This window comes from Psammomys obesus, unplaced genomic scaffold (assembly GCF_907164565.1).
Source record: "Psammomys obesus unplaced genomic scaffold, mPsaObe1.curated_primary_1811, whole genome shotgun sequence".
Classification (NCBI taxonomy): domain Eukaryota; kingdom Metazoa; phylum Chordata; class Mammalia; order Rodentia; family Muridae; genus Psammomys; species Psammomys obesus.
Genome location: NW_026596079.1, coordinates 18,235,601 through 18,257,512, shown reverse-complemented (window position 1 = coordinate 18,257,512; position 21,912 = coordinate 18,235,601). Strand labels below are relative to the sequence as shown.

At 43.4% G+C, this 21,912-nt stretch overlaps 1 protein-coding gene across 3 annotated transcripts in view; it reads left to right on the top strand.

The window, feature by feature from the left end:
• The window catches only part of Fer1l6 (fer-1 like family member 6), a 150,845-nt gene that overhangs the window by 51,305 nt on the left and 77,628 nt on the right, over nucleotides 1-21,912 (top strand). For all 3 annotated transcript variants that reach the window (XM_055626273.1, XM_055626272.1, XM_055626271.1), the window contains 8 exons: nucleotides 548-734; nucleotides 1,662-1,854; nucleotides 4,567-4,919; nucleotides 10,594-10,702; nucleotides 12,816-12,999; nucleotides 16,899-17,019; nucleotides 18,621-18,721; nucleotides 21,266-21,356. In XM_055626273.1, the coding sequence (XP_055482248.1) occupies nucleotides 548-734; nucleotides 1,662-1,854; nucleotides 4,567-4,919; nucleotides 10,594-10,702; nucleotides 12,816-12,999; nucleotides 16,899-17,019; nucleotides 18,621-18,721; nucleotides 21,266-21,356 (1,339 nt within the window). The remainder of the gene's footprint in view (nucleotides 1-547; nucleotides 735-1,661; nucleotides 1,855-4,566; nucleotides 4,920-10,593; nucleotides 10,703-12,815; nucleotides 13,000-16,898; nucleotides 17,020-18,620; nucleotides 18,722-21,265; nucleotides 21,357-21,912) is intronic.

Sequence of the window (21,912 nt, the reverse complement as noted above, 5' to 3'; positions counted from 1 at the left end):
TATTATTATTATTATTATTATTATTATTATTATTATTATTATTATTATTATTTTAGATTATCATATATTATATCTCATTAATATTGACCCCCTCTCCTCCCTTCTGCCTCCTCCAGGTCAAACCCCTCTTTCCTATGCCCCCCACTTTATGTCCTTTTATGTCACTATTTAAAGAAAAGACTATTTAGCAGCAGGTGTCTGGTCCTCTGGCTCTTACAGTCTTACCCTTTTTATGTTCCCTGAGCCGTAAGTGTATGCATTATGTAGATAAGTCATTTTTAAAATTATCTGATTTATTAACATATAACTGTTTTTTTTTTTTCTGTGAAAGAATCATACTTTCAACCACTGGTTTATGACAAAAAAAAAAAAGTTAAATTCTAAGGGGGGAAAAAAAACTAGGAGGAAAACTTGGTTTAGTGATGAATACCAGTGTTTTTCTATATCCAGATTTTTTTTTTTCTGTCTTCAACCTGTACCTGCTTTTTCTTCCTCCTCTTGACTGACAAGCTTTTTCATTTTAAGATTTTCTTCTCTCTCTCTCTAGGAACCTTTTGATCCCTCAAGGATTTCCATCAGAGAGACCTTGGGCCAGGTTCTACGTGAGGCTGTACAGAGCAGAAGGACTACCCAAAATGAACTCCAGCATCATGGCAAATGTCACCAAAGCATTTGTGGGTGACAGCAAGGACCTTGTGGATCCCTTCGTGGAGGTGTCCTTTGCTGGGCAGACGGTGAGGAAACCTTGTTACCTATAATGGTAATTATGTCCTGCTCTAAATCCATTTAATCAAATGAAATTAAGTTAAAAGTGACTCTGAGAAAATCTTGTCACAAGAAATGTAAGAGTTAGGAACCAGAGGTACAGAGGTTGCCCGCTCACGCCTCACTGAGGATCCTGGAAAAGAGCTATGGCTTTATGTGTTGCAGCTTAAGGCCAGGAAGAACATCCCTCCTCATCACTGGCTACCTCTCTAAGCAAGGACCAGGCCCTGTAGAATTACCGCTTTCTCCTGGCCCATTTCACAATGTTCCAGGCAATACCTCTCCTACCTAACCCTAGAAACAACAGTTACTTTCTCGGGAGCCATTGGAAGAATCAAGGCCTGTTTCATGGTCAAAACTGCATTCTGCCTCACTGGACTTTGGAACTTGGGACAACATGGGCTTTCAAAATACGTCCCTGTCCCTTCCCATCAGAACAAATGAATACTGGAGTATTTCTAACTTGGGTTAAGTTTGGAGGGAATATAGGACATCATTTCTGTTCAATGGCAACTGAGGCCCAGGCTGCAGGCCATTCAAGGTCATGCGTGACATTCACCCTGGTCTTGACACAGGCACGAGCTCAGGCTCTAGCTATGCTTGCTGCTTTCCTGGTGATGTGTAGAACAGCTCCTACTTACAGCACAGGGGCTGAGGTCAACACTTTTCTGAGTAAGTTTGAGTAGAAATTTCCAAGCACAGTGATTCACATTCCCCCCAGTGCCCCACACAACATCTATGTCAGCAGTAATGTTAATGGAGTGTAGTTGGTTTCACGGGCCTCAGGGAAACAAGGCCGCGGTTATTGCTAATTCCCTTCCCATCCCCAGGTGCTTCGAAGCGTTTTCCTTAGTCATTTATTTCTATGGCTCACATCCTTCTGGCTGTACTTTTAGGGACGAACCTCCGTGCAAAAGAATTGTGCAGATCCTGTGTGGCATGAACAGGTGGTCTTCAAGGAAATGTTCCCTCCCTTGTGCCGGAGGGTGAAAATTCAGGTGTGGGATGAAGGCAGCATGAATGACGTTGCCCTGGCAACCCACTTCATTGATCTGAAGAAAATCTCCAATGAGCAGGATGGGGATAAAGGTAGTGTTTCCTGTGTCTGACTTGGAAGTGTGTCTCCAAACCATAGTTACCTTACGTAGGCATGTAATAACACCTTTCATGAGTCTGAGTCTGGCCTGGTTAAGCTCATTGATGAAACCAAGCTCTGATCCTATGTCTTCTATGACTCTTTCTACCTAGCTGTGGTGTGTCACTGTTCTTTTAAGAGAATGTTTATCATATCACAGAGGAGAGCTTTGCAGCCAGTCCTGAAGATACCTGATAAAACAGGATCAGATGAATGGGGAGGAGGTCCCCCCATCAGTGGACTTGGCAAGGGGCACGGTGGAGATGAGGGAGGGAGGGAGGGACTGGGAGGGAATGAGGGATTGGGACATGGCTGGGATACAGAGTTAATAAAAAAAATGTAACTGATAAGAAAAGAATAAAATTCAAAATAAAATAAAATAAAATGAAAAAAAAAGAAAATGGAATGCACATAAAATGAAAGGTTGCTAAACTAAAATCTATAGGACAAACATGTCTATATGTCTATGTATGGCACTGTGTGAACGGTTTTTGCATGTTTCAATGGGTTTCCCCCTACATAAAAATTATGTCCCCAGTCGCTTGATGGGAACGTGAGAGCTTGAGAGCACAAAGGTCTGTGAGTGGTTGTGCACCCCGTGAGCTGGGGGAGCCTCATGTAATCCACAAAGCCCTGGAGGTGGCGGGCAGGAGAGGAACCCCCACTTAGTGTATGACTCGACTTCTGGAGTCCCATTACTGTGTAAGAATTTCTAAATTATCTCCTGTTTAAATTTATGACAATCGCTCTCTGTACTGCAAATGTATGTTAATTGACAAATAAATACACATACATACTTGTATACCACATACATATATAATTAAACGGTCAAATGCAAGCATACATTTATACATGTACATGTTAAATAGATCTTAGCATATGTCACATAAAGATGACATTGGCATGGTCATTTTTAACTAGATGAGTATTTTCCAAGAGCGGAGACTTGTGTTTTATGTCCTTTACAGACTGACATTACAAAAAGCTAGCAATGAATGTATATTGTCTATCTCTTCGTATTACGTCAGCATTTAACATTTTATGTAAAAAACTCACTCGTCCATCTACACTTTCTTAACTAGTTGTTAAGATGTCTTATTCACAGCATTTTAGAAGCCTCTTGATGGTGTTCAGAAAGACAGATGTTTGTATTTTAGAAGTAGGCAACAGGGACCATAAAAATCTTTCTATCCTTGTAACAATAATGTTTCTGCTTCTTTAAGTTTACTCGAAGGAGAACATAATCTGACAGATAGAATCTAGTCTGGAGAAGTCAGGGTGGTAGAAAGAAGATATTTAGGCAGAAAGATGTTATACTACACACACATACACACACGTTTTCTTGGCAACTGTAAGGAAACTGATGAACAAATTATACTATTTCTTCACATCAGTGGGGGTATGTCCTAAGGGCACATGGGAAACACTTAATAGCTATTATCTTTTTAATCTTGATAGGTAAGTTAGGCACGATTAGCTTTGCCTCCATAAGAGGAAACTGAGGTACAAGGAAGTTAAGAAATTTGTCCAGTCTCATGCAGCTGAAAAGTCCCAAACCTGGAATTTGAACCCACACAGCTGAGTCTTTGGAAACACCATGCTGTTTTTCCTTTCAGAATGGAGCATGAGATTGACACTATAGGTCAGTGGCAATCACACGGGCCTTGGGTTTGATTTCCAGTAGAGAAAAATAGAGGTATATTGTGTTGACAGAGGTTCTCGTGGTGCCATGTTTTCTCAGATGTTCTAGATTCAGGAGAGAAAGTCCCTCTGGCAGGAGTAAGTTAAAATCATCAGGTTTTTTCAGTTCTATGTTTAAGAAATATATTTGAACCTTCATTTCTCACCATCTCTACCACCCTGCCGTAGTCCAAGCTAGAGTGTCCTTAGCTTCCACGATGAAATGGATCCCAAAGAAGTTTTCTCACATCCATTCTTGCAAGTTTTCACCTTCATATGGTAGTCACAATGGTCTTAAGCAGTGGCCCTCAACCTTCCTCCTGTTGTGACCCTTTAATACAGTTCCTCCTATTGTGACCCCCAACCATAACATCATAGTCATCATTACTTCATAACTGTAATTTTGTTACTGTTATGAATTGTAACGTACATATCTGATATGTGACACACATATCAGCCAAGGGGCTGTGACCCACAGGTTGAGAAGCACTGGTCTTAAGAGACATGGTTACATTATCAATTCAATAAAATCCCTTTAAAATATTCTTAATGATAGTGAGCACAACCCATAATGAGGCCTAAGGCCTCTCACCTGTCCAAAGTCTTCTTTCATATCTCTAGTGCCACACTCTTTCCAGCTGGTTAATAGCCCTCCTACCCTGTTCATCCTTCATCAGCCCATCATTTGTTCCTCCAACAGAAGATGTGCCCTCTCCATAATGTTTATTTTGCAAAACATTTCTTGTTCAGTCTTTGTACTAACTTGTCCTCTGCTCAGCTCCATGATTGCCATCTAGCATGTTCCCTAGTTCATGTTAGGAACGAACATTTGATGGCTAAATGGCGACAAAAGGTACTTAGTGGCCTCCCTAATATTACAAATGTGAAAAAGTGTAAGTGGAAGTGTGTAAAAGAGAGACGAGGTGGAGAATGAGCAAAATACTGTGAATGCATAGCCAGTTACCTAACACTCAGGTTTTTCCTAGGCTTTCTTCCAACTTTTGGACCTGCCTGGATTAACCTGTATGGCTCCCCCAGAAACCACAGTCTGATGGACGACTACCAGGAGATGAATGAGGGCTTTGGGGAAGGTGTGTCCTTCAGGGGCCGGATCTTGGTGGAAATTGCTGTGGAAATCCTCTCGGGTGGAGCCCAAGAGTCTAAGTTCTCCAAGGCTCTGAAGGAGTTGAAGCTGTCTTCCAAAGACAAAGACTCCAAATCTTCTAAAGGCTCCAATAAGGACAAGGCTGACAAAGCAGATGATGGCAAAGCCCAGCAGGCTGCTGACAAAACCAACTCTACAGAGGTGGAGGTGGAATCTTTCACTGTACCCCCAGAGGTAGGCCTGAGCACTGCTTCTCTGTGCTTGATGATCCAGGAGCCCAGGACAAAGGGAGACAGCATTTGTCACAGGCTCCAGAGACCCCTTCACAGGTCTCATCTTCCTGGCAAAATCGTGCTGGCCTAGTGCTGGATCCTGAGGCGTGTCCTCTGTTCATGCAAGCAGTATGGTCGTATGCTCATGATGAATTTCTTCAGAATCTCTTGAGCATAGATACATGGAAATTCAAAAGAGCAGATGCAAAAGTAGTCAGAGACATTGGTGGGCGTGGGCAGTAGGGTGAGTAAACTTTGGTTTAGCTGCATTATCCTGGAATGTTTTTTTGGATGTGTGACCACGTAGGAAGAGGGAAGAAAGGGGAGAATAGTTGGCAGCAAGCTGTGTGCTAAGTGGAGAAGCCTCACAAACCCGTGAGGAAAATCACAGCCCCATCAAGTGCTTATCTTCAATTAGTTGCCACCAGAAACATATCAGCAGCGCCCACGCCCAGCTCTGTATCAATAGCATGAGATTGGAATGTCAAGATGGACATCAGCTGTGACTACCCCTCAGCCATTATCCTAGTGGTGCAGTTCGTGAGTTCTGTGTGTCATCAGTAGCAGAGGAATGTTGATTCCAGTTGGTCCTGCTTAATTCTGTCTGTGGGAATGTTTCTTGGGTCGACAGATAGGGAGATAATGGCTGCTCACCCAGAGCTGTCCATTCCTAAGGAGCCTGGACTGAGCTCAGAGCTGCAGTAGGATAGTCACCCTTACCTTAGAAGAGCTATTTATTTTTCTTACTGGGATATTAAGAAACCACTGCAGAGAATTCAGAGCGTGGGACAAGACACATTGACGTTAGTTCTACTCGTGGTTCTAACACTAACACTGCCCTGGATTGCCATTTATTTTTGAGCTAAATGAGGTCCTGTAGGTCACTTTGTCATAGACAACTTCTGGGGGCTGATGAGAAAGTGTGTATAAATGGTCATCAGATCCTTTAGCACCTACGCGGCTAAGCTTGCAATGTTCTTGTGGCTGTTAGCCAGGGCTTTCTCCCTCCACCAAGAAGCGGCTATTTAGAGCTTGCCACCTGTTGTTTGTGTCTTGGCTTTTTCAGCACCTCCCCACTTCTCTTTGGACTCTCCTCTGGGAAACCCTTTCTGGAAATGTGTGTTATCAGTTTGTTGGGGGTGGGGGTGGAATTGGCATTGTCTGCATGGGGCTGTGAGTGTGTGCATGTTCAGAATATAAGACAAGGATGGAAACTTGATTTGGCATTTGTGGGTAGCTTAACGGCTACTCAAGTCCACATCTCCTATATCTGCCTGTCTGGCAGATATAGGCTGCCATCGGCAAGGCTGGACAGGGAGATCCAAGGAGAAAGAAGCTAGGAGAAGATATGCAGAATCTAAGTCAACATCCTTAAGACATTTTGCTGAGGGTTCCTGAAGAAAGAAATTGTAGCAGAAAGCAAGGGGGTGGGGTAGGGAGGGGACTTCTCTACAAGTCAAGGTATAGAGAAGCTTACTGTGCTACCGTGAAGAAGATGGTAGATATAGGACAACTGAGGTGCTTCTATGGCTCCATCCCCTCCTCATTTTGCTATCTTATTGGTAGCATTTTCTTGTCAGATTCATTAGCTATCTGTTGTTGCCCGACAAGTCACCCCAAAGCTTAGTGGCTTGAAACATCAAATGTTTATCTTCTCTTCGAGTGAGGAGTTTGGGGATACCTTAGTACCATGGTTCTGGTCCATCCTTTCCTTGGAGGAAACTTTCATCAAGATCTAGGCAGAGTGGATGGGAAGGCAATCTAGTGGTGACATCTGTCATCTCATTGATCACCAGGGTTGATGTGGCTGATATAGCTGGCTAGGCAGGTGTCCCTTTCTTCTCTAATGTTCCATGCCTGTCCCTCCCAGAAGCTGTGTGGTCACCTTCCCAGAACAGAGGAGTGTTCTTTGCTCAAGGGCATAAGAGTAATTTCACTCCCCTACTAGAACTCCCAAACAAGCCCTCAAGATCTTGGCAGAGGCTATGATCTTTTGAAGGTGTCACGGGACTGAAGGAGCCATCTCAAGATGGTTGCTTGACACTCAGGAAATGTTAGTACCTTGAGGGCTCTTTATTGGTATAAGAATACCATTCCTTACTATGGCGTCCCTTCCATAAATCCGAATATCCTTATGACATGGTAGTTTGTTTCCTTCCCCTAGGGTGCTGATCTAAGAGAGAGCAAGGCCATGACCAAGCCATGACACCTCAGGCACTTCTGCTGTGCTCCTTCTTCTTGCTAGGAATAAATCATTTCATCTAGCTTATATGCAGAAGGAAGAGAGAGTTAGGGGGAGATTAACTGAGAATTTGTGGACATATTTCAAAGCCACTACCCAGATCCGCTGTTTCCCACAGCCCGAGAAGATCAACCTGTCCCCTTTCTTGGTGTCTCTTCCTTTCTTTTTCAGCTTTCTAGGGCCACAGAGCCCCAGTGTCACTGTCTGCAACAACCTCATGGCACATCCGTGCACTAGGAGACCCTAAGATGCTGCTTTTCACATCCTCCCTCTCATTACTTAAGAAAGCTCTTCTCTCCTCTGCCAAACTCCCCAAGAGCATAGCCATCCTGGGGGATGTGATCCTTTTCTATTTAGTTAATGTATTCACTTTACGTCCTGATTGTAGCCTCCTTCCTCCTCTCTTCCCAGTGTTGCCCTCCGTCCTTCTTTCCTCCTCCCTCCTCTATTCCTCAGATAAGATGAAACACCCCCCCCCCGCTCACTCATTCACCCCAGCTCATTAAGTTGCAACAGGATGGAGTATGTCGTCTCCCCCTGTGGCCTGGTGAGTCAGCCCCTCCAGGGGAAAGTGATCAAAAAGAGTCAAAGGAGTCTAGCATAGCTGTCCTCTGAGAGGCTCCAGACAGCAGTGGATTGAAACAGATGCTGAAACTTACAGCCAAACACTGGTCAAAGCATAGGAACCATGTGAGATGAAGGGTAGAAAGACCTGCAGGTGCCAGGAGCTCCACAAGGGGACCAACTGAGCCAACTAACCAGGGCCCAAAGGAGCTTATGGAGACTGAAGCACCAGCCAAGGACTATGCAGAGGCTGGACCTGGGCCCACTACACAGATGTAGCAGACGGGGAAGTCAGGCTTCATGTGGGCCTCCCCACCCCCATAAGAGGAGCGGGGGCTGTCTCTGACAATGTGATCATATTTAAAGTCTATGAATGCTGCTTGAACAGCTTTATAGTAAACATCTTGCTCAATATGGGCAGGAGTAAACGCAAAGCTTAACCCTGTGGAACTTACACTGTAGAAGGGGAGAGAACACATGCAAACTATATCCAACAGGAAGTAGGAAGTGATAGGTGTTAGCAACTACAAATTGCTGTTATTTATGTATGGGGTGAGAAAGTTTGGTGTTTAAAATGCTCGGCCTCCTAGTGCAACAGCTGGATTTAAGTTGTGTCAGTATCATGCAGGGGCCAGCATGCAGGGAGACATGCCCGCCTCTGTTTGACTCTTTGGGAGACAACTTAACCCCTGTGTTAACTGCTTTTTCTTTGCTGCGACAAAACAACTGACTAAAAACAACTTTAAGGAAGGGGGCTTTTAGGTCCACACTTTGAAGATGCAGGCCATCAAGGTAGGGACTTGGGAGCTGGTTCCACTGTGTCCACAGTCAGGAAGCAGAGAGAAACAGATATTGGTGCTCAGTTCACTTACGAGCTCAGTGCGCATTACGTGTCAATAATTTCTCTAGTCTCAGGCATACTTCAAGACGGGAGAGCTCTTTTTTTTTTTTTTTTTTTTTTTTTACAAGTGATCCGGGCCTCATTGCGATACTTGCATTATAGATAAGGAAAGCAGCAGCCAGAGAATGGATTCCACTTGCTCAAAGTCTGATAGCTGGCAGGTCAGCTGCTTTGCTATGACTTCTGTCACCCTTGAGGTAATGGGGTCTGCTTTTTCTTCTAGTCTTTTTGGGGTGCTCACCCTCCTCCCAGAGAGTAAATTCAGTTCCCAGACTGCAAAATAAGAAGCTGGCGGACAGACAGACATAAAGCTTTAGCATTATGTCCTGCTCTGCCCTACTCTGCCCTGCCCTGCCCTGCTCTGTGTTTCTGGTCAAAAGAAACATTTTCTGGACTGTCCGATGCTACAGGAAAGATCACCTCTCACCCACTTATCTGAAATCTTTTGGTTCTCTTAGGGGCCTGGTTCAGGACTCTTGTCCAGTGGAACTCCATGCCTGTGAGGCGACAGTAGTTTTGTTCCCTTAGCTTATTGCTGAGGGAACTTAAGCCTTACTGCCCTTTCTTTGGGCTTTAGTGAGGCCGGCTGCAAAGCTAGGAAGCCCCATCTAAATGTCTTCACCTCATCACCTCACTCAGAACCTTTGCTGAGAAAAGGTTCCACATTAGGAAGAGCTACTTGCAAAGAACTTAGTATTATCCTATAGTGAGGTGTTTCTCTACTTTCCTAACGCTGTGACCCTTTAATACACTTCCTCATGTTGTGGTGACCCCAACCATAAAATTGTTTTCGCTGCTACTTCATAACTGTACTTTTGCCATTGTTACGAATGGTAATGGAAATACATTTTGGAGACAGGTTTGCCAAAGGGGTTGCAACCCACAGGTTGAGAAGCACTGCCCAGTGGCTCCTACCTTATGGCCTGCCACCGCCCAGGCTTCCAGGCTACCTGCAGGTTCCTTGACTAAGCAGCCGTGGTGAAGAACAGATCCCAAGCCTTAGCTGACTTAAATTTGCCGTGTGGCCTTAGAAGCCCCTTAATCTTTCAGCGCTTTGTTTTATAAGGTAAACGGTAGAGGTTGGAGTAGATAACTCTAGCGTCCTTTTCGATATAAAAAGCGTTTGTGAGTCACATGCAGGCGGATCCCTCGTGGCAGCAGCAGCTGAGTTCAGTACCCCACAAACACTGGATGGATGGATGTGTTTGCCTATGCACGGTCCTTCTCTCTTTTTGGCTGACTTTTCTAACTATTTAGGGAAGTAAACTTGGAATGTGGGTCAGCACCAGGACAACAGGTTAGCACGTGTTCATCTCAGAGAGCACAGGGTCTGGGCTCAGAAAGCCTGAGGGAGCCACACAACAACACAGAAAGCCTGAGGAAGCCACACAACAGCACAGCTTCCTGTTCCTTCAGCATCCTCTACTGTGAAATGGGAACGGGCCAGATCCCAGGCTCTCAGCGTCAATATGAGGGACAATGATAAATGTATGTGAGCACCCAGCTAAGCCACATAGTTATGCTCACGTGTAAGGGACTGGTGTTGTGACCTCTCAGCACTTCATCTTTGATTTCTGGGTCTACAAGCCTGCTCAGTGTTGGGTCCCTGCCGGCAGCATCTTGGAGAGACACATACCCACCTCATCTCTTGCTGTGAAAGGAGACTCCCCCCCCCCCCCCCCGTATGTCAATCTAGCAGTGCAGAGAGTGATCCTGTGTCATTGTAGACCAGTGGCTCACTGGGTTTGGACCTGAGTTTGTTGGCCACAACTGCTGCCTGTCTGCTTAGTGGCAAGGCATGGCATTTTCAGCTGCAACAGAGATGCAGAGGTCTATGAAGTATATAAGACCAAATGAGTTTCACTAACTTGGCTTTCTAGAGAGGAAAGGAAGCCAGCTTTGTCTAGCATTTTTTTTCTCTATCTGTAGATTATGCCAGAAAAATATGAGGAATTTTTACTCTTTGGAGCCATTTTTGAAGCTACCATGATTGATCGGAAGATTGGAGACAAGCCTATCAGCTTTGAAGTTTCTATTGGTAAGTGAGTGCAGATGCATGCAGTGTTTGGGCGATGTTTGTTTCTTGAATAAGTGAAGTAATGCCTTACATGAAGGTGATTATACTCCCCGAAAAATTATAATCAGCACCTCAAAAAGAAATGGTAGTTCCTTGTCTGCCCAATATCAACACATAAAAGGTAGATTTATTCCTATAGATTTTTTAAAACAAACAAACAAAACCAAAACAGTAATCAGTACAGGTTTGAACTCAGGGACTTGAATTCAGTAATCTTGGTTCCACTCCTTTGGGCTGACTTAGCTTCTCTGGGTCTTGGTTTCCTCATGTCTACCGTGGAAAGGGTAAAGACTGCTCACAGAATTGTAAGATCTGAAGAATTGATGTAATGCATCACATATTCACCAGAGGCTATAACTGTAATTCCCAGCCATCTTCCTTGGCTAATGTGCAGTTCAACCAAGAGCACTTAATGCCACCAGAGAAGAACAGATTGATATCCAGGCAGTTCTGTTCCAACAGGGCAGAAGGAAGTAGAGCTGAGATGCAATCCTGAGCTACACAGCTGGAGGCCTGGCACAGAACCCCGTGTCTTCATGTCCACAGGGTACAGATGTCTGTTAGAACTGTAAAAGACAAAACTCTGACAAGAGAGGCCTTATATTTTTCCTGTTAATTGATTTATTGAAAATGGATATTTTTTCTTGTCCAAAATCATGTTTTTCTCACATAGTTTATCCTGGTTATGATTTCCAATCCCTCCATTCTTCCTCCCACTTTCTCCCGCCTCTTCTCCTATCTGGATCCACCCTGGTTCCGTCCCTCTTGAGAAAACAGGCAAGCTTCTATGCGATCACTAATAATATAGTATAATAAGACAGAAATTAACACACCACAGTTGGTCAAACAAACAGGAGGAAAAGAACCCAAGAGAAGGCACAAGAAACAGATCCACTCGTTTACACACTCAGGACTCTTGTGAAGAAACACTAAGCTGGAAGCCATTATATATACACAAAGGACTTGTAGAGTAGAAAGAGAGAAGAAAATATATAAAGTAAATAAAAAATAATATGAAATAAAGAGGAAGGTGACATGACACTATGAGACAAAGAAGCTCCAAAGATGCAGTTGAGTTTGTTTTCTGCCCATCTACCGCCGGGCATGCAGCCTGCCCTTAAGATTGTTTCTTTCCTCAGTGAGACTCCCTTGGAGGAAATTAAATTTTCATTTGAAAGTGGTTATTGTTTTGAAGTTGGGGGGGGGCCTGTGACCATTTCTTCCTTCATCCCTAGAACCCCAACTTGGGCAGACCTGTGTATGCTGGAGAAACCTTATTTTACATGAGGTCTTATTTTATATTTTATATAGTTACAGCACAAAAGCTTCCTTATTTGAAACCTTAGTTTTCCCCTTTCCTCCTTTTCTCTCCCTACCACCTTTCCTCCTTTCTCCCTTTCTCCCTTCCCCTGCTTCTGCTCTCCTTCAATACCCATTCACTCTTACTTCTACAAACCTGATGTTGTCTTTGGGTATTCAGACAAGAAGTCTTCTCTTAGAGAAGAAGCAGTTTTGAGAAGGTTCCCAATATTTTATTGAGTGAAAAACCCATATTATAAAGTGACACACCAACAATGACAGTTTATCAAGGCTCCACGGCCAGCATTGGTGGGATACATCTACTAAGATGTTAAAAGTGCTGGTAGCTCAGAGAGCAAAGGCTGCTAAGCCTTATCACCTGACCTTGGTCCCTGGGATCACAGGTGAAGGTGAGAACCAACTCCTGCATGTTGTCTTCTGACCTCCATATTGCTCATGGATATACGCACTCACACAAAATAATGTAATACAATTAAAATAGATAAAAATAATGTGGCAAAATAAATATCAAAATCTACAGGGGATTTTCTTTGCCCTTAACTGTCTTTCTTAATTTGCAACTTGTGGAAGTTCTACAAACAAAAAAATAGGAAGTTTTGACTTTGTCAATCCAAATTTCTCCTTCTCCGTCATTTGTTCATTCTGCCTTTATCCTGAAATCTTATCTCCTTTCTGGGAGAGGGTGCGGGCATGCCAGCCTACCTAATCTCCTTGGTGACACCCAGACCCTTGCCCATTGCCATCATCTCTGAAGGTAACTTTGGGAACCTGATTGATGGAGGGTCTCATCATGGGAGTAAGAAGAAATCAGCAGAGCTAACTGAAGAAGATGTCCTTCCTCTGTTGCATGAGGGAGAAAAAGATGTGGCCCATGATGCTGCTGTTTCCATGGCCTCCACCACTCACCCAGAGAAGCCTCTGGTCACAGATGGGAACAGGTAGGAGATATGAGGCAGGTGAGAACAAAGTTTCTACTGAGTAACAATTTTGCCAGTTCCTGGGACTGTTTCATTCAGCTTTTCAGTAAGATAAAAAACACAAATTTTATCTCAGGGCTGGGAACAAGTTGCAAACAGGGAAAGGGTGATAACTAACACTCTATTATATCCTTTGCCCTCCGATGACACATCCAGGGAATCCATCTAACAGCAGAGAAGCCATGATGGTTACTGTTAGTCCTAAAGAAAAACATTTCCATGACTGCCTGATTAAAACAGCTGTATTTAGAAGTGTACAAGGGACTGTCAGTAGACTGTCTCCCCTCAAATTGGGGTTTCAGAGAGCAGTGTCTCATTGGCTTTCAAGGTCCCTTTTCTGGGAAAGTGTTAGGGTTGACAGAAAACAGCTGGAGGCTACGTGCGGTAGATAAGTGCAAGAATACAACATGTGGAAGGGGAGGCATCAAAGTATCTGGGAAGACACATTGTGCAAGGCAAAGGGGCAATCAGGTATCACAGGTTCAGAAATGTAGCAAGCAAAAGGGGTGAGCATAGTCATGGTGTTGCAAGGTTAGCATAGGTTGAAGAACAGGGTTTGCAGGATACATTAGGCTCCGGAAACAGAAACTTACTCTTGTAAGGCATGGAGACTCACTAACAACCTATGCCAATGTGGCTCCTTAACAACAGTGTGGCTCCTGTTTTGGTTTCACAGTTACCATCTATAAAGCCCCCTTAACTCAGAAGCATAACAAGCTAAGAAGAAATTTTAAAGTTCAGCCCAAACCCAGCTGATGATTGTCATTTTTGCACCACTAAGGAAACTCAACTTGGCGGGTTATTGAATATGTAATTTCCGCCCTTAGGTTCGCCACAGTAATTTACAAACTAAAGAATGGTGGTGAGGCGCTGGAAATGACCAGCTCAGAAAACAGTTGGGCGGGCATCCATATCTTTTTGTACTGTGAGCACTCACAAGCCTTTAATTCATGCAAATTTTCAGCCTGTAGTAAAAGTAAAATTACAGAGTTGTTTTAAAGAAAGCACAGTCAAGCACCCTGCAGGAGATTTATGAGTGGAAATAAAAGCATTCGTGCAGGTGCCTTGTCTTGCTGAGTCTCGTGTTGTTTGGATGAGTAATCTCCAATGTCAGGGACTCTCGTGGTGGCCATTGCCATCCCTGTTTTACATGTGAGGAGACTGGCATCTACAGATGCTCCATTGCTGCAACCAGGCCGCATCATTGCTTTTCAACCCTCTGCTCTTTCCGTGCGGACGTTTCCCTAGGAACTGACTTCCTGGTCCGTTTTCTCAGGCACTCCTCTTTCCTACAAGCAGATCGGATGCCCCCATTTGAGTGGCTTGTAAATTACAAATTACTCACCAGACTTTTTTTTTCTAGCTTCCCATCTGTAGACAGATCCCTCCACTCTCAAAGTCGTCCCACTCACAGTTGGAGGATCGTCAGTTGTTCTTTTCCATATTTTAAAGATTTGTTTTATTTTAAATTATGTGCATATGTGTGAGGGAGGTATGTGTGTGTGTGTGTGTGTGTGAGTGCAGGTGCCTGTTGAGTACAGATTAGGGTGTCAGATTCCTTGGATGCACACACACATGTACATATACACACATGCCCACACACAGACACACAGAGGCACACACAGACATACAGAGGCACACACATATATACCCAGAGACACAGATACACACACACACACATACATATACACACATGCACATACACACAGACATACACACATGCACATACAGACACACATCACACACATAAACATATATATACACAGAGACACACACATATACATACAGACACACATACAAACACATATACACACACACAGATGCATACATGGGCACACACAGTCATGAACACACACAATATGTGCCTATTTCCCCTAATAAAATTCCACTAAGCATGTGCTCTTGGATTTCTGGTTTCACAAAGTATGTGCCTTTGCATACAGTCTGTGCTGGGTAGAGATGAGGAATAAAATCAGAGTAGGTGACATCCAATGGAGGCTCATCATTACATCCTAAGGATTCCATGTTTATTCTGGTGCTATGTTGGCAATCCATCCATACTGATGTTTCTCACTTTGCATGAGCAACAAGGCACCTTCTCATTTGCTGCTTTTCCATTTGCACAATGGCTTACCCAATGAGCCTCAGCTGCCTGGTCCTTGAAGACATGGCAACAAAGCCCTGAAAAACACAGAGACAAAGGCCTAGACTACTGTTAGCACACAATAACGCAGAGCAAAGAAACCCTGAGACCAAGTAGAACAGTGTGTGGGTGCTTTTTCAATGCAGGGTTCTCAGTGAAGTAATTTTAGAGATAAAATAGAGAGTAGTTTGGTTTCTGACCTTTTGTCTTTGTTGTTCTCTTGCTGTATTGACAACTTCAGTTCCTGCCAAGAACCTCTTTGGCTTACTTTTCTGAATGGACACCTGCTGGTTTATTTAGTTTTTACAGAGCATACCAGGTGGCCCTTTGCTAATTCTTTTGTTTACGTGAGGAGAAATTAATGTTGGAGAGATAAAAAGGAACATCCAGTCTTTCAGGCTAAAGATCTTTGTAGCTTTTGTTTGAAAGAAAAACAAAACTTATCTCTCCCCTCCCCTCCCCTCCCCTTCCCTTCCCTCCCCTCCCTCCTTCCCCCTTCCCTCCTCTCCCCTCTCCCCTCCCTTTTCCTCTCTCCTCTGTTTCCCCTTTCCTCTGCCTTCTTTTTACTGCTCCTTTCTCTCCTCACTCTGCCTCTCCTCTATGCCTCTGTAAACCCCTGTCTCTGTCCCTTTCTTGCCAAACCACCACAAAAATACTTCTCTAAACGACATCCATTTCTCAACAGTAAGTATCACCCATTCCAAGCATTTTGCTTCTGCCTTCATTCTGTACTTCTCTCTACAGCCCTGTGCACGTGTGGGGTAATTACAGGGGGCTGGGAAAACCTGATCATTAAGACAGCCATTTTACTGAGGTGAAGCCTGGGAACTTGACCTCTTCCACTGGCCCTGCCTTCACATCCACCTAACCCCACCCCTTGGGAACCAAATCCACATGTTTGTCGTGTCTTTCTGCCTTTGTTTTATTCTGTTAATGATCTTTCTCTATCAGTGTTAAAGAGTATTTATTCCACTGTCACCATTAGACATTCTTTGGGGCTTCACATCTTCAGTGCTGGGCTATACCTCTTATCCCTTCCTAGCCAAAAAAGGAACTTATATTATTGGCACCAGTGCCTGGTAACAAGTATTGAATGGATGGACAGACAGATGTATGGATAGAAGAATGATTCTAAACTACAGATTACTGATTCAGATTGGGATATATGCCTTTATCCACATTGGTAATATGATCTATTTTCTTCCAGAAACTTCATTCCATCTGTTATATCAAAGGAGCAATACAATATGCTCAGAATATATGTTTTTTAAAAGTAATCTTGCTCTTTTACTTTATCAGTTTAAGCCCTCTTTGAGGAAGGTTCGCCCAACATATTCTACACACTGATGATAATCTTAAGATTTGCCCTGTGTTTGGTCTTATTTGGAGAGTTTCATGTAGCCCAGGGTGCCCTCGAATTTACTATGTTGCTGAGGATGGCATTGAACTATTCCTCCCCCTGCCTGTACATTCCAAGTACTGGAATCAGATCTGCACCACCGTCTTGGTTTGATGGTCACTCTTAATCCTTCCCACTGCAGTCACATAACCCATCATTTGTTATTCACAACTCTCCAATTATAGACCAAGGGTGGCATCAACAGTTTGTGTCCACCCTTCTGCAGCCCAACGGAACTCAAGGAACATGAACAAATGGTTGCAGTTGCTTGGAAACCACTGATGCTCTCTGACTTCCACACCCAATGTGCCTTTACAGAAATTACAACTATTTGCCTTTTGGTGCCAAGAAGCCCTGTGTTTCTTTCATCAGTTCCTGGGGAGACCAGACATTCAGACTGCACTGGTCCAACATGCTGGAAAAAATGGCTGACCTCTTGGTAGGTGGCTTCATAGGCAGATTGGGAAACTGGGGACAAAGATATGCTATTCTATTCAACCAGGGGCTTGACCTCAGGTTAAACAGCACTGAATTAGTGGCTACTGTATGTCATGGCTTCTACTGTGTGGGACCAGAGGGATGAGAAGGTTTTGCAAAATCCTGGAATTCAAATCAAACTATCCAAATCAGAATCCAAACTATCTAAATCTGCCTTTCACTCTTACAGTGCCTAGCAAGCGTCTGACTCCACATCTCCCAAAGGCAGGAGTGCGAAGGCATCTCACAAAGCTGACATCCTTACTTTGACTAGTTCTGTCTCCCACACCCACAATTTTCTTCCCACCCCTCTAGGTTTCATGGGGAGGGACATCCTCTAATCTTCTGCTGGCTGTCCACAGGCCCCGCTAGATGGCTCTTGTCTTAACTTCTTATTTCACTAGAACATACACTAAAGACAAAATTATTATCTCCCTCCTCTTTGCTCCACACCCTGACTTGTGTAAAGCAAAGCAGTGTTTCCAGCTATGGGATTCTAGACATTAGGGAGCTAGACCATGAAAAGAGCCCAAGAGGCCTAGCTAGGCTCAGACAGTGTGGATGCTACAGGCTTTGTAAGTCTAGCCTTGTTTATTCTTCAGACACAGTAGACTTAGTCCATCATTAAAATGACAAAACAAACCAGAATATTCCCTACAGGCTATGGTTGCCTTTAACACTCTTTACTACTTCTTTGCTCAGCGTCAATAGCCCTTCATGGCTTCCATAACCAAGTTTATTCCCCTTATCAAAGCAGTGTAAATGGTTCCTATTAATTTTATAAATGAGGAAACTGAGTGTAATGAGATTAGTTCACTAATAAGTGGCAGCCTGGATTTGAACTCAGGTAGCCTAAGCCAGAGCCCGAATCCTTAGCTTCTTACTCCATCCTGATGTCTGTTCTTCACGTGTTGGAGGTGGGAAGGAGGCTTGAGTACTCAGGCACCAGGCTTTGGTAGGAAATGCAGGTTTTATAAATTCTAGCAAAGCAGTAGGAAGATCAGCATGTCCCTTTAGATGACATTTTCCCCCTCTGGACTGCTGAGTGAAATCCTAGAATTTAGGCCCAAAGAGAAATGTGCAATTATTACGTGTATCAGCATTAGCCACTGCTGCATCCAAGCTGCCCTGTTCCCCGCTCCCAAACCTCATACACTCAGAACAGAGAGCGGCTTTTCAATGCCGGTAAGACCACCTCACTTTGTAAAATTGACTTAAATATTGATTTTGAATATTTTTTTTTTACTAATTGCATATAAAACTTTAGACTATGAAATATTTCTCATGGTATCAGGTTTTCCACAAGGCTGGTTACACAGAACAACGCTTAGTTAAGTAGGACCTGGGACACAGTGGCCCTGGGTAATGCAGGAAGGGGCGCACATCTGGACCTAAGGAAAGGAAGGATCAAAGTAGGAGCACAGCAGTTTGTCCAGGCCACGTTCAAGGAAGGGAGGGGCTCATCCTAACGCCAAAGCCACAGAGACAAGGATAGGCAGCTGTAGTTTCTAGGCTGTGACAATTGGTGATCTCTATACCACGAGTCCTGCGGTTTGCCTTCAGGAAGAAGGCATAGAAGAAGTGAGGGAGCTGGTCAAGGTTTCCGAGGAGGCACCGGAAGAGAAGATGAAGGCTGTGCTCCGTGACTTCATCAGCCAAAGCAGGTGGGTGGCTTCGGCAGAGCTGAGCCCAGACGGACACAGCTCTTAATGACTTTGAGAAGTCAGCTGCGCTCACACCATTGGATGAGCACCTCACAGAATTGTATTCGCTCCTGACTCTTAAACAACTAAAAGAGAAGCCAAAGGGGGAAAGCCAAAACAAGACACACTCACTGCTCTGATTCTTTATGGAACAAGAAAAAAAAAATCCTCATAGCATTAGCACCAAGTCACCAGTGGGGATTCTGTGGCAGCACAGATGGTAGGAGGGGCTCTCTGGGGGCCTTTAGAGGCAGCTCATCCCATGTGGGAGCAACTTGGGCCATCTCTTGAAATTAACTCAATCAAGACAAGCAAAAACGAGAATTTGCTAAAGTAGACTTACTAAAAAGTGAGTAGAGATTAAATTATAACAAAGGTTAAAAACCAGTAAATATTCTGCTATATATGTGTATTTGTGTTTATGTATGTGTATATATATATATATATACACACACATATATATATACATATATATGTATATATATTTATATACATATGTAGGTAAGCAAAGGAATAAATGTGTTGTTTGTGCTATCTTCATTCACTTTCATTTTTTTCAGCACAAAAGCAATATAAAGCATGGGTCCTGCCATGAGCCAAGTGCCCTTTATAATTTCCTTGAAACACCTTTTAAAGGCTTCATAATCTTATATCTCATGTTGGAAAGTACTGGCAAGAAAGTAATAGCTCAATAACTCTTCTATATTATGGGAGTGCTTGAGGATGATAATTAACTGTCCCTCTTGTTCTTCAAGTTTTCAGTTAAAATATCCGTGTGTGTCAGTGATCAAAATGGTAGTTTTATAGTTGGTAACTGCGGGTCTGAGAAAGCAGTTTGGACCTGAGGTCAGATTGGAATTCCTTCTTCCGGCTCCTTTCTTGGTCAAGCAGTTGGTCTCCCTGAGGCCACCTCCACAGCAAACACAAGCCATTCACCATGTAGAGGTGACGAGGCTGCCCACAGCCAAAGAGCAGGCTGCATCTGAATTATGGAGAATGAATGAAAGCACAAACCCTATCCCTCACCACAATTTTGATGTAGAAAAACATCTTTCCACTAGCCTCTGTGACAGGAGAGACCCTAGGCAGCCAACATGTCTGCTCGGGCTGATCCATCCTGAAGAGTAGGATGGGATTCCCTGTACTTCTAATAAATACAGGAATGCAACAAGAAGACTCCCACCTCAAAATATAATCCTTCTTAGTCTTTGTAGAGGGGAACAGGAAATGCAGCTTTAATGGTATCCCTGGAGATAATCGCCAGGCAGAGCCTGGGTGTATCTTAGACTCCTCTTTGTAAGTTTCCTTTGCGATAGTTTTCACCACAGAAGGACCACATCCCCACTGTATAATACATACATCTGTATTCCATACTCCACAGTTCTATTGAGGCTATGATAGGAAGTGATGCATTTTCAATTTCTCTGTATTCCTACTTTCAGAGATAAAAAAATAATAATAATCTGTTCTCCTGGACCGTTTTTCCCTGCCCTTGCAGACACACATCCGTACTCACACACACTATTAAAACGCTTTGTTTCTTCCCAATGAAAACAGACATCTGTCTAGCAGGTTGCTTCTGAACTCAGTGATTTATCATAGGCATCTTCACACATAGATACATCATAATAAGTTTAATCTGTCTTTAACAATAGTTAATTGTTCCATTTATATTATCACCACAGTAAATAGTCTATAAATATATTCTTGCAAAAATCATTCCACTGTTTCTGAAGGACAAGAGTTTTAGTGTAATTTTTAAATTTAATTATGCATATGTTAATGTGCTCATAGGTGCTATCAAATAGTTTGTAAGAAACAACCAGTTACTTCCACAGCAGCATGCATTTTTCCATACTCTCCCATACCACCGTTCATTTTGCATAATACTATTTTTATAAATGAAGTAGCATTGATTCTAGTATTATGTTAGTCATCCCTAAAGACAATATGTTACTTCCTTAAGATTTTAGGTCCATTTACATTTCTTCTCGAGCTGCATTCATAGCCTTTATTATTTTCCTTTTTAAACACATTTGACATTTTATTTCCAAAAATGTTACTCTTCGAGAAGGTGAGGCCATATCTCAGTCTTAATTCTAAAATATCTGCTTTGTATGTAACATTTCAGAAAAGTCTTGGTGCGTCTTACCTATATAAGGCTGTATTATTTTGTGGAAATTTGTGATATATTTTGATAGCAGTTGCCATGGCTATGTATGAAGTGGAATTCGTAAATCTCCCCCAAAGTCACACAGGGCCTGGGTATCATTTCCAGTCCTTTTTGGGTGTGTGGTAACATATATGTTGCTTAAACCTAAATTTAAAAACCTCGGTTCTGGCGCTTTCAGCTTTCCACTGTGCCGCAGAGAGTAACTGTCTGTCTATAGGTCTCTCTGTCTGTCTACCTACCTACCAACTTACCTACCTGTCTATTTACAACTCTCTGGAATCACACAGATGGATTTTCAGTAAGTAGGCTGCAAAACGGATATTCTCTTTCAGAGCCTTTATCTCTGAGGCAGAAAAGAAGCCGAAGGTGTTGAACCAAACTGCGCTAGATAAGAAACGACTCACGCTCTGTTGGCAAGAACTGGTACGTGAAAACCTATTTATATTTTCAACGGAGAGAAAGCATGTGCTTTAAAAATAAACCTCATGGATGACACATAGGTCGTAGGGCAGGCAAGGACAAGGTTTAAAGAACATATTTTTCTGTGAGGTAGAGACAGCAGTGGGAAAGAATGTGTGTTGGGGTAGGAAAGGAACTCATCTATTGGATTCATAAGGTCCATCTGGAAGCCCAGGAATTCAGTTTCTTACTCAGATGGAGTCCCGATTGTATCGCTCCCCCCCCCCCCCCCCCCCCCCCGTCTATTTCTTCTGAAATTTGCCTTTTGCTAAAACTGTTAGGTCTGGGCTAGAGGAATGGCTGGGCGTTGGGCGTTTAGGAAAAATAAATGCTCTTCCAGAGGACCTGGGTTTAATTCTTACACCCACCCGGAGGCTCACAACTGTCTGTAACTCCAGTTCCAGAGGATCTGATGCCCTCTCCTGGCCTCAGCACACATTGCACATGGTGCTTAGACAAATGCAGGCAAACACGTGTGTGTGTGTGTGTGTGTGTGTGTGTGTGTGTGTGTGTGTGTGTG